Source organism: Babylonia areolata, chromosome 9 (genome assembly GCF_041734735.1).
Source record: "Babylonia areolata isolate BAREFJ2019XMU chromosome 9, ASM4173473v1, whole genome shotgun sequence".
NCBI lineage: Eukaryota > Metazoa > Mollusca > Gastropoda > Neogastropoda > Buccinidae > Babylonia > Babylonia areolata.
This window is the reverse complement of record NC_134884.1, coordinates 24027999-24041054: the sequence shown is the minus strand read 5'-3', so window position 1 is coordinate 24041054 and position 13056 is coordinate 24027999. Positions and strand designations below refer to the sequence as shown.

General features: G+C 41.9%; 1 protein-coding gene across 1 annotated transcript in view; it reads left to right on the top strand.

The window, feature by feature from the left end:
* LOC143285794 (carbonic anhydrase 2-like) overlaps positions 1-12205 on the top strand; it is a 23922-nt gene extending 11717 nt beyond the window's left edge. The window contains exons 4-9 of the mRNA XM_076593215.1: positions 5450-5647; positions 7101-7222; positions 9394-9489; positions 10280-10394; positions 11006-11115; positions 11376-12205. Of these exons, the coding sequence (XP_076449330.1) occupies positions 5450-5647; positions 7101-7222; positions 9394-9489; positions 10280-10394; positions 11006-11115; positions 11376-11600 (866 nt within the window). The 3' untranslated portion in view covers positions 11601-12205. The remainder of the gene's footprint in view (positions 1-5449; positions 5648-7100; positions 7223-9393; positions 9490-10279; positions 10395-11005; positions 11116-11375) is intronic.
* The last annotated feature ends 851 nt before the right edge of the window (positions 12206-13056 follow it).

Here is a 13056-nt window from a genome sequence, read left to right as displayed (position 1 = left end):
GCGGGAGACATCCCTCAGGCTTGTTGCTATTGTGGAGCCACGTGCTCTAGGCATTCGTCGATGCAATTACCGGTGCAACAGACTCAGTCTCCCCCCACCCCTACCCCGTCCGGCCCCCTTCCCTAACCCCTCGCTGGATTTTACCCACAGGTAATTCTGCGCTAGCCACGAATTACCCCTTGTGTCATTTGTGGTGAGATGATAAGACCCCGCCCCCCCCCCCCCCTGCGCCCCCCACGCCCCCTCCCCCGTGACATTCCCACCTACCCTCCCTAATTCGAAACTATCCCCTTTTCTGCAGGTATAATGAATCAAGCTATTGAAAGAGGAAGTGTGGTCGGTTTGAGATAGTCCATATCGACCTCTCACCTCTTTCCATTGCAACTTAACGAAAGCAAAGGAGGGTCTGTTCTTTTATTATCGCCGGCGGTTATTTCAAGCTAGTCTAGTAGTAGTAGTAGTAGTAGGAGGAGGAGGAGGAGGAGGGGTAGGAGGAGGCAGAGGACAGGGACAAAGTAAGCTTAGTCCTCATATTCATTTGGAGGGTGGAGGGGGTAAAATTCAACATAAGAATAGGGGTGGGGTTATCCGTTTTAAAAAGTTGAAGTGTTCACCTGGAGTCATCCCAGGCTAGTCCAATCAGACATTGGGTGGTGGGGGGTGGGGGGTGGGGGTGAGGGGAGGGGGGGGGGTAATCTTGGCTAACCACATTTAATGTCAGGGTAAAAACCCACGGGGGTACGAATAGATTGTTGCTACACCGGCACAATTTTGGGAGTCTCGTGCACCGTCAACTTTGCAGTGATATAATCGACGCAACCTTTGAAACGTGAGGCTGAAGCGCGGGATTCGGTGATGATGGTTTAATCACTGCTTTCAAATACAAATATTGCATCAATGATGGCTGAGAAAGGGCAGTTGCCCCCCTGTGTGTATATATGTATATTGTGTGTGTGTGTGTGTGTGTGCGCGCGCGCGCACATGTGAGAGTAAGTGCATCTCCCATCCAATATATCATGTCTGCTCCCGTTCTCTCATTAAGAATCAATGCCTCCCGTCCACTGAAAAGTCTGGGCCCATTTTTAGTCGAAGACCATATCGATCACTGTCACAGAGAGCTATTACTCAGATCACCACCCGGGCCGTCCTGGTCCATAAACTGTTGTACTATGTCAGTAATAAGCATGGCACAAGAACGATAGTCATTTTGTGACAGTGATAAATGAATTTAAATTATGGTGCTTAGAGCCTCGCCGACCAGTGACAGTGATAATAGACACGTCCATGGCAAAGTAGGAACACGCAACAATAGACAGAGAAGTGGAAAATCTGTCTGTTGACAGCAAGTTGTGAACGTAAGCCTTGATTATAGACACGTCCATAGCAAAAATTGGAACCCACAACAACACAAACACAAAGGAAAAACTGTTGACAGCACTGTTTACCGTGATGACCGACACGTCATTGGCTAATATATATATATATATATATATATATATATCTGTGTGTGTGTGTGTGTGTGTGTGTAGCCGTGTTAACTCGAGTGGTACATAAAAGGGGACGGTACAAAAGAATTTCTGATTTACTGAATTAAAGAGTATGAAGGTGAACGGGTAGAAAAGATCCGCACACTGGCCAAGGGCATATAGACAGCCAGTCACAAAAGGGGTTTTCTATTGTTTTATTTTTACAATAGTTATAAGGAGATAAAGAAAAACAGATGAGAAGACAGTGCCTGAATAAGACAAATTACAAAGTATCATAAGTATAATATGTCAGCACAAGTGGATAGTAAGGACATGTATATTACAATGGAAAGACTGTCACTTGATTTGGAATTAGCAACAACATAACATGAACATAACGCAAATGTGTGAAGACCAAACACTGACAGCAATTGACATTTCTAATACATTTAAACAGTGTAGTTAAAGTGGTTGAAGCTAAGCTGATTTAATGAAAGTATACTGACAGTATAGCTTATGTAAAGCTTATACTGTGTCAGTGATTCAAATGAGTCAGTTATCATGTAGCACTATACTGGAGTAAGCTGTATAGGAGAAATCAGGATAGCTGAATTACAATTGCCATACTGTGATATATATCAGATGGTTTTAACCAATAACTGATATTAACCCAACACTATCTCGTAATCACAACAATAGAATACTACACACACTGTGACTGTGAAGCTACAGTATCAAATCAAATCAAATCAAATCAAAAACACTTTATTAATCCACATGGAAATTAAGTTGTGCAATCACAGGCTCATTGTAAACACTGGCATAAAATCATGCGCAACATAAGAAGAGATTAAAACTAGTCAAATAAGAATTCCCAATAGCTGACGATATACTAACCCCCCCACTCCCCACACACACATACTCATGTTAAGACAATAGGGTATTGCACAACAATATTAACAAATGAAAACATCCAACAAAAAAAAAGGGCATAAGATTACTAAAAATGACATGCGCGCACGCACGCACACACACCCACACACACATACACACACATGCACACACACACACACACACACACACACACACACACACACACACACACACACACACGTTAAGACCATAAGGTATTGTACAACAATACATAAAAACATCAAGGGAATAAATCGTATATATAAGTAAAATGCACACACACACACACACACACACACACACACACACACACACACACACACACACGCACACACACACACTCACACACACACAAACAACGTATGCATGCACATAACATATGTCACGCCAATAAGATTAGAACATTAACATTAAGATACATGAAATCCAAGTAAAATAAGAAAATATTTAAAAATCACTTCCGATCACACACACACACAAATGCTTGCTTGCCCGTGCTCACCCGCTCAGTCCCACATGCACGCATAATGTCTACTCCCATACACTCGTGTGCTGGTGAAGTTCAGGTGTTGCTGTGGCGAGGGGGCTTGGGGGGTGGGAGGGTTCACTTAGTGTATTGGATGTTTTGATTGTGTGCGCGAATGGCTGTAGGAATAAATGAATTAATGTATCGAGATGTTCTTGCGCGTGGAGCTCTAAACCTACCACTTATGTCTGACCTTCTGCTATTAATGTCATCATGTAGTGGGTGTCTTACGTCGGTCAAAATTGTTATTAGTCTGTCAGTCAGTTTTCTATTGTGCATGTCGCTAAAGGTGTCTTGTCTTATACCCACCACCCCACCCGCTTTCCTAATGACTTTTTCCAACTCTGTTGAGAGTCAGTGAAACACTATAGCAGTACAACTGATATCAGCATGTAAAATAATACATGAATAATAGGAAAGATAATAGAATCAGTGGCTTTGATACTAAACACTGGCAGACTGAGAGACCAGATAGTCAGTGCTCAATACAATGATTGGAAGACTATCAAGGCTTAACGAAATGTGGCTTCAGCTAGCAAATGAACTCTAAAAGTTATCCAGTTGCGTCAAACATTGACACAGCCAAGCACAGCCTGTGTTCAACATTTATATCTTCTCCACTCAATGCAGGATAAGGAAAACCTAACCTTCATCAGTGAGATCAAATGAGAAAGAATGCATCATTCCAAAAATGTTGAAGAACAGTCAAATTAGAGACACTCACTGACGTTTGAAAGAATTAAATCTGCCTACAAGCTTATGACGACATGGCGATTATCTAGACCAGTCATAGCAGAGATGTGACTACAGATTGGTCGCAAAACAAAGAGCTCAAGGCCACTTTCTAAAGAATATAAAATGAAGTGTTGATTATTCAAGATGAATTTATAATCTTTCTTTTTTTTCTTTTTCTTTTTTTAATGAACACCTTTTTTTTAATAACATTTTACATTACATAAGTACATACATTCACATACACAAAGCGAAATAAAGGAGAATTTAAAACAAATAAGTGAAAGATACATACAAACATTGTCATCATCAATATCATCAACATAAATAATTATATAGATATGTATGCTTTCACTTCCTATTCCCTAATTCCATGTTCCACTTTTTTCCTCTTGCTCCCCTATCAATTGTCCACATCTACCAACTTCATGATAGCAGCAAGGGAGCAGGTAACGAATATGAACGCATCAAAGAATATAGTGGACTAAGAAAAAGAAATTAATTAATGATAGGATGATAAACGTGCCAGCATTCCTCAAACTGTCTTCTTGAGTTGTTAATATTTGCTATGTACTGTCCTTCAGAGCATCTTTTTTCTTGTAAGAGCAATAAAAGCTGTATAGCTGGCTGGACATTTTGCAATTTACATCTGTAGATATAAAATTTAGCCAAAAGCAGAATCAGATCCATGGCTTTATGAGTTTGTAGATTATCTTTTATACCAAATAAGACAAGTTCCTCATCTATTTCAAAGTTTTCGCAATGCTGGCACCTCTCCTTGAAGGTGTGCTGCAGCTGTGTCCAAAACTGGTGGACATTACAGTCACACAACATGTGAACGATTGAATTAAAAATCTTTATTCAAGTCACCTGGACTGATCATGTTTTGAGAAGATCGTCGCTGAAAATTACAAACTGCGTTAAATCAGTTTAATGTAGGCAAACACAAATGGAATAGATTTATAAGATGGAATTGCGACAATTCTGTCAGTATATAATAGTTGAAGTTTACTGATTCGACGAAAGAGATATTCAGTTAAATACGGTGTGTTGGAAACACCGTTTTCAACTGAGCCCAAGCCGTCAAGCAACACTGGTCATGTAGTGATTGTCGTTATGTGTCGACAATGAAAATCGGCTTTGTATTTTCTAAATGCCTGATCTGTTCTCATCCAAACATTATTATAGTGTGGTTGCAGTGTATGATAAGCTATCACATATAGAATTGTAAACTGTACCATTATATGTGATGGAAAGACAAAATGAAGTAAACTTAGCGTCAGTTGACATTCCTACTCTGACGAACAATTAAACTGAAATCAACTATGCTTCTAACTGATTTAAGTGTGTGTGTGTGTGTGTGTAAGCACAACAGACATATCTGTCAGTGAATGATACAGAGATTTGATTCAATAAATGTTTGGAGTATCTGTCTAAAAGGGGCTTTGCATTCAAATTTGGAATGGCGTCACGCATCATGAGTGAGTCACTGAACACCTGCGTGTTAGTTGCGGAAAAGGTGTCTGCTACGGCTCGTGCATGAAGCAGTAGCCAGCTGAGCACTTGGTTACATCTCTCTCTCTCTCTCTCTCTCTCTCTCTATATATATATATATATATATATATATAGACATATATATATGTGTGTGTGTGTGTGCGCGCGTGTGTGTGTGTGTACACATACACACACACACACACACACACACATATATATATATAGTAAAGCAGAACCCACTTTTGATAAGAAGACAAGTACTTTTGTTCATTCGTTGACCGACAGAAGAATCGGAATGGAATCTGTTGATGGGTGTCAGGTCCTCAAACCTGGGCCTCCAAGTTCCCGGCGGCAGGGGGGTGCCGTCAGTCCCCAGTGGACATCCGGAGGGCGCGGGTAGTGTACGACAGTGGGCTGCAGGACACACCGCTGACCGTCAGCTACCTGCCGGAGGAGACTCTGACTCTCAGCAACAATGGTCACACCGTGAAGGCCGCGTGTGGCAACAGGCAAAGCAGTAAGTTCGTGGGGGTATTTTTGTAGTGTTCCTTCCCTTTCTTGATATTTATTTCATCGTTTTTGTGTTTATTTGTTTGAATTCATGGTGAAATAATTATGATGCATAAGTGTGTTAGGGGAATGAAACGAAATGTAAACGAACGAGGTCAAAATGACGATTACTATGCCATTGTAATTTTTTTTTCTCTTCCCCACCCGTCCCCTCCTTCCTATGTTATGAAAAAGAAACAGCCCTGCAAGTTGTCATCATAGAGCCCTGCAACTGCTCAGTGTGTTGTGTTGTGCCGTTCTGCTGCACTGAACTGGAGCACAGTATGTAAGATGAAACTACTGTTATGATAATGATGATGATGATGATGATGATAATGATGGTGGTGGTGGTGTCTAGTAAAGAGAAAATAAAAACTTCGATCCCAGGGACCAAACAAAAAAATGAACGGTTTAACTTTGCTCTTTGAAGACCTATGTCTTTAAATCATTGGTGCTCTGCACAGCGCTCACCCTCAACAAGCGCAAAGGGCCGGGTTGCACGAGGCGATCTTTGTAGCGCAGCAAGCTTTGCTGAGAGTTAAGAATGTTCCTAAGTATAAGGAATTACCGTGGAGTTAGGAACATTCTAAATGATAAGCAAACTTAGCGCCGCTAAGTTCGCTCATGCAACCCACCCCGGGGCCGGTTTACATTAAGCGATCATTGCAGTGCAGTAAAGTTTGCTTGGAGTAAATCAAGAATGTTCCTAAGTATATGGAATTTACCATGGAGTTACGAACATTCTTAACGATAAGCAAACTCAGCACTGCAGAGAGCGCCCATGCAGCTCGGCCCCAGGTCAGTAACAGATTACTTACTGCTTACTGCCCACCCCCAACCCCCGGCCCAAAACCATCCAGGGTCGTAGCGGCACTGCATGGAGGAACGCCGACACAGAGCCTTCATTTCTCACGGCTATGTGCCAGTTCTTGGGTTTCAGCAAAGCTCCTTCCAATCCACTCGGTAATGATGTCTGTCCATCTCTTTCTTTGCCTTCCCCTTTAATGTGTGTGTGTGTGTGTGTGTGTGTGTGTGTGTGTGTGTGTGTGTGTGTGTGTGTGTGTGTGTGTGTGTGTGTGTGTGTGTGTGTGTGTGTGTGTGTGTGTGTGGTGTGTGTGTGTGTGTGTGTGTGTGTGTGTGTGTTTGTTGTTGTTGTTGTTGTTCTCTTCCCCTCTGAACTGTTCCCCTGGGGGACGGTACTGGAGAGGGCAACATCAAAGAATGGACAGACCTGAATTTCCCAGATTCCCAGAGAGCTGCGAGAGACAGGAAGCGATGGAGAGAAGAACTGGTCTGGAAATCATCTGCGGTGCCCCGACGACCCTCCACTGGGTTATAGGAAAGGTGAAGGTGAAGAAGTTGTAATAGAGAGAACCAAACAAAGTGAGACACTGACTGCTGACTGCCTGACCTGTGTCCAGCGCTGACCGGGGGTCCTCTGGGCAGCAGGGTGTACCGGCTGGATCAGTTCCACCTTCACTGGGGGTCACTGGATCAGCGGGGATCCGAACACACCATCGACGGTCAGCCGTATGCTGCTGAGGTCAGTACCTGCCGTGTCCTTTGATCCTAGGTTGTGAGGTCAATCACTGTTCTGTCCTTTGATCTTAGGTTGTGAGGTCAGTCACTGTTCTGTCCTTTGAACTTGGATTGTGAGGTCAGTCACTGTTCTGTCCTTTGAACTTGGGTTGTGAGGTCAGTCACTGTTCTGTCCTTTGAACTTGGGTTGTGAGGTCAGTCACTGTTGTTTGAACTTGGGTTGTGAGGTCAGCCACTGTTGTTTGAACTTGGGTTGTGAGGTCAGTCAATGTCCTTTCCTTTTGATCTTGGGTTATGAGGTCAGTCACTGTCTTTTGAACTTAGGTTGTGAGGTCAGTCACTGTTCTGTCCTTAGACGGGTTGTGGGGTCAGTCACTGTCCTCTCCTTTTGACCTTGGGTTGTGGGGTCAGTCACTGTCCTCTCCTTTTGACCTTGGGTTGTGGGGTCATTCACTGTCCTCTCCTTTTGACCTTGGGTTGTGGGGTCATTCACTGTCCTCTCCTTTTGACCTTGGGTTGTGGGGTCAGTCACTATCCTCTCTTCTGACTTTGGGTTTGTACAGGTTGGGTACACAACGGTTCTCATAATTCACGAAGCTTTTTTCTGGGAGTCAAATCATTACTTCGATTACCAGAGAGAGAGAGAGAGAGAGAGAGAGAGAGAGAGCTTGGAATTCATATATTCAGAAACCTTTAATGTCAACAACGTTACAGCCTTACTCACATGAGGTTGGAGGAGGTGTGCAAGTTATGAAAAAAAGTAATAATGAAAACTATTCAGATCCATACAATTATTGAATATCTTATGTCATCTTGACCATCCATTCCGACACAAGTGATGTGCTGTGAAGAAATCAAAATTCATCTGTAGAACTTGTTACTGCAGAGATATCTATACTTTGTTGACTTTCTTTATGAATAACAGTGGGACTTTTTGGGTCGAAGGTTATACGCTTCAACAATACGTTTTGTAAGTGACCAGACTGAATTCTCCTGGTTTATATTAAATACGCTAAAAATGTAGGCTTTCTTCGCTTTTTTTTAGTATAAGAAACAGCACATTTTCACGTACATTATCATCAAATGTTTTACAATGAAGCAAAGAATGTAACTCCGGGTCCTACCTTAGAAAAAAACACACACTGGACAACAAGAGAGCATGGACGGATAAGTTTGAAACCAATATTTAAAAGCATTGTGCCTGTGAATTGATGGCCTATATGTGGCAGGACTTTCTGTCCCACTAGCTGTTGACAGCGGTTTCTTATTTTTCTGTTAAAAAAACACTTTTAAAGCCATAGAACCTATTACACTATTTAAGTGATTTCCATTTTGTTGTTGGAGAGAAAAAACGAAACCAGTCGAAACGAATTTTTGTTTCACGAGAGTAGTGGTGTAAACAAAATTGATTTTTTTTTTCACATCCAGAGAGAGAGAGAGAGTGAGAGAAAGAGACAGACAGACAGACAGACAGAGACGGAACAAGAACAAGAACAAGAACAAAACTTTAATCTCCAGGCCTCCGGCCCCTAGAAAGAGGTAAAAAAAAACACAATATGGTGATCACGCAGCGACAACAAAATGTAAAATACGTACTAACTTAAACCTGTAGAACAAAAGTGCTTCTTGTGCATAGTAAATTAATTCTAACTTTCATCGTTGTTGTCACAGAATTCCTGTCGTATCTTCAGGGCATTAAATATATAAACGCAGAGTTTACGAATACTGTAAACAGAACCATTCTTCAGCAAGTGAACATACGATTGACCTTCAGAGTTCAGATATTTTTGCCGCAGGTTATTCTAAAGGACACAATTGTTTATAAAATGGTTTTCATCCTCGACTACATTACAACATTTACATGCGTAATTTGAATTGCATTTGAATGTTCTCCTAAACAATTATCCATTTATTGGGAACAAACCAAGCCGTAATTTTACCAAACAATCCCTAAAACACTTTTTATCCACAAAGTCAAAATATTGCTCACACTGAAAACCAGTTTTAAACAGTCTGTAGTTATGATATATATCTTCACACATTACTGACTCCGCCCACTCTTGCATAAATATATCTTTCATTCTTTGCTTTAATAGTGACAAAAAAGGACAGAGACAGAGAGTCAGAGAGGGTATACTGAAAATGAAAACTGTGTTCTGTGACTGTGTGTTTCAGATTCACCTGGTTCACTGGAACTCTACTAACTACAATAGCTTCGCTGAAGCTTCCACTCAGAGCGATGGGTTGGCTGTGCTGTGCGTGTTGATCACTGTGAGTGAGTGTGTGTGTGTGTGTGTGTGTGTGTGTGTGTGTGTGTGTGTGTGTGTGTGTGTGTGTTTCTTTGCATATGCTGTCAACTACCATGTAAGCGCCCATCCCCTTTTTACACAGATTTCACCCTGAAGTTCGGATCGGGCGTTTACCGTATCCTTTACCACTTTCGGAAGCCCATTCTCTCTTTCTGAGCTTCACCATGCAGTATTTGCCTGGGCGTTTGCTATGAGAATTACCTGGTTAAACTCGTGATGTCAGTAGGAAATTCCTCAAATATGATATCAATGGGTGTGTTTTCTGTACCAGTCTTTGTGTCTCTGCCTCCTTCATTCATGCATCATGCAGTCTTTCTTTACTTTCTTTTTCTTTTCCACACTGCCCCCCCTCTCTCTTTTTCATACGCATAACTGTGTCATAAACACTGCCATGGTCCTTATTTTATTTGAACTCAAGACGCCTTAATCCCAATTGGTGTGCGATATCCACCAATCTACCTTTTATCTCTTGGAAGCTTTCAGTTCGCTATAGTTGGAGATAAGGAGTTAACTTAGCAAATTCTATGGGAACAAATCCAGTTTGATAGGAAAACAAATACATTTGCATGTAGCAAAAAATATATGTGGGTGGAGCAGTACTGTAGTGAAGCGCTTACCTGGGGGAGGAGAGCAGCCCGAATTTCACACAGAGAAATATGTTGTTACGAAATGTAGCACAATACAGTACAATACAATACAATTCAATACAATGCTGTGGCCTGCATACCCATATACCTGTGTCAATACATCAGGTGGGCAGTGCACACGAAGACTTCGAGGTGGTCAGCAGCCAGCTGAACAATGTCAGACACTGCGGAAACACGTTCAACACGGGTGTCACCTTTGACCCAACTGTTCTGCTGCCGGGTATGATGTGTGCTTGATTAACCCGTGATTGATAACTACATCGTGGGTTTTCTGCTCTGTGTGTGTGTGTGCGCGCGCGCGCGTGCGTGCGTCTGTCTGTGTGTTTTGTGTAATAATCAGTCATGTCCGACTATGACTATCAGAACAGCAGAGGAGGCAACAACTGTCTTGACTATCTGGGCTAGATTTTTTTCTTCTTTTTTATTTTATATTTTAGAAGAGTCTTGCCCAAGTTACATTCCCACTTTCTCGGCCAACAGAGTTTTAGGACAGCCAGCGTTAGGATGGTTCCCAGCAAAGGCTAACTATCCCCCAAAGCTGTAGCTAGTGCTAAAGCCTCCTAATTCGATAATCAAAGCCTTTCACAAAAGACAAAGCTGAAAATCAATTCCCATGGCAGTGGATGTATCATTAATCGCACAGGTCTCACTTTTCTGTTGGCCCAGCCGAAATTTAATGCCAATCTATAGTATAAACCGAGCGTTGATCCTAATCTATCTCTCACTATAACAAACAAAATATCATTATATAAATCTGTGTATGTATGTGTGCCTTTGTGTGCTTGTGAACATAATTATGCATTTGTGTGTCTGTGTATGTGACTATTTCAGGTGACATCACCCGGTACTGGACCTACCCAGGCTCACTGACCACTCCCCCCTGTCATGAGAGCGTACAATTCATTGTGTTGGAGCAGGTCATGCAGTTCTCATCAAAACAGGTCAGAACACCTCGCGTACTTTCAGAGTTTAAAAGCTGAGCAGGAAGATTAACACTTGGCACGTTTACGGCGGGCGGGTAAGTGTGGGGGTGGGGGGGGGGGGTGGGAGGGGAGAGATACCGCGGAAATTATTCTTCGAAATTTCCTTTCGTCTTGTATGTGTCTTTTTTTTTTCCTTTCTAAAAAGACTGACAGTAGATGAATAAAGGAAACAAAACAAAACAAAATAAATAAGTAAATGTCGCTACTCTGTTGCTCAGATGAACTCACTGCGATCTCTACGTGTCGGAGACGAGAAAAGTGACTACTTGGCAGACAACTTCCGGCCTACTTGTGACTTGGGTCAGCGTACCGGTGCAGGCTTCCTTCAGCTTCTGATTGGTCGGTTAGCGTCAAATAATATGCACCATGATCTCTCTGACTTCACCAATGTGGGACATTGGTTACGCTCACTGACTGGCGGACTGAGGGGCAACAAATTCTGATGATCATCAGTTGGTGGTAAAACGGCCTACATGAACTGTTACTGTAAAGACTCATTTCAGCAAGCTAAAAATCAAAACCAGAATGAAGGCCTGTACGCAGGATTTTCAAGGCTGTGTTTTGTTTTGTGGAACATGCACATGCGTATTCTTTTATCGAAACATCAGAGAGAAAAAAAAAAAACACAAAAAAACAAAACAAAAAAAAAACAACACACACACACACACAAAACACGATTATTTCGAACGATAAGCTGTTGTAATATATATGTTCCGAAGCACATAGAACCGCCATGAAAACACTGAAGACTGTAGGCCTCTCTTATTTGTGTGACAGCAATGAAATTGGTTGTTTGACCCATTGCCTTCTTAACTGAATACACCCAGTAGGCCTGCAATCACACTTTCATAAAACCATTGCACAGAACACTCTTATCGATCAAACTATTTTAATCACCAGCCCAATAAATGCAGCATTTATGACATATAGACGAATATTATATCTATATATATCGTACAAATGATTGTCAGGTGTGCACTGTTAATTGCAGCTGATGGGTTTTTTGTTTGTTGGTTGGTTGGTTTTTTGTTGTTGTTGTTTTTATTGTTTTTTTGTTTTGTTTTGTTTTGGTTTTTTTTTTGTTTGTTTTTTTTTTTTTGGGGGGGGGGGGGGGGGGGGGCGTTAAATGCACGCAATGTGCGACGAAGTTTGCTCTTACTTTTTGTTTCTGTTTATACAAATCTGCAAGAAACTATGCCCAAGCTGTTAAGCTGACATGCTCCATTCTGAAAGTCATGAGCAAGTGTGTGTATGTGCACACACACACACACACACACACAGATTACTTGAAAGTTAGGCAACTTTATTAATTATATTAATGTTCTGGCCTTCGTGTGTGTTTAACATACCTGGTACATATACCAACGCACGTATGTTCGATAACAAAGCATACTCAGTTCAATATATAAATTTTTTTTATTTGTGCTTTGAAGCACTCCGAGCAGACGATTTGTAAAATATTATCGCACATATCAAATCCTGTATACTGTGTCTTAGTGTGTGTGTGTGTGTGTGTGTGTGTGTGTGTGTGTGTGTGTGTGTTTCAATTTAACGACTTTCCACTTTAAGTGATATGTGTGTGTGTGTGTGTGTGTGTTCGCGGGTCCTTGAGGGGCGGAATGAACACGTATTCCAGCCAGAAGTCCTGTGTGTGAGACCGATGAAGAAAAAAACCCCACTCGCTGTTGTACACAACACTCCAGTGCAGAGGTCACAAGCATCCGCTCATGTTGAACTTATGTGTCTTCGTTAGCATTTTAGTAGTTTGGCTTCTTGGTGAACACGCATACCCCCCCCCCCCCCCCCCCCCCCACACACACACACTCCCTCACTTCCAGATACACATACTTACCCACACAGCACAGTGGTCATAAGCATCACACACACACACACACAAAA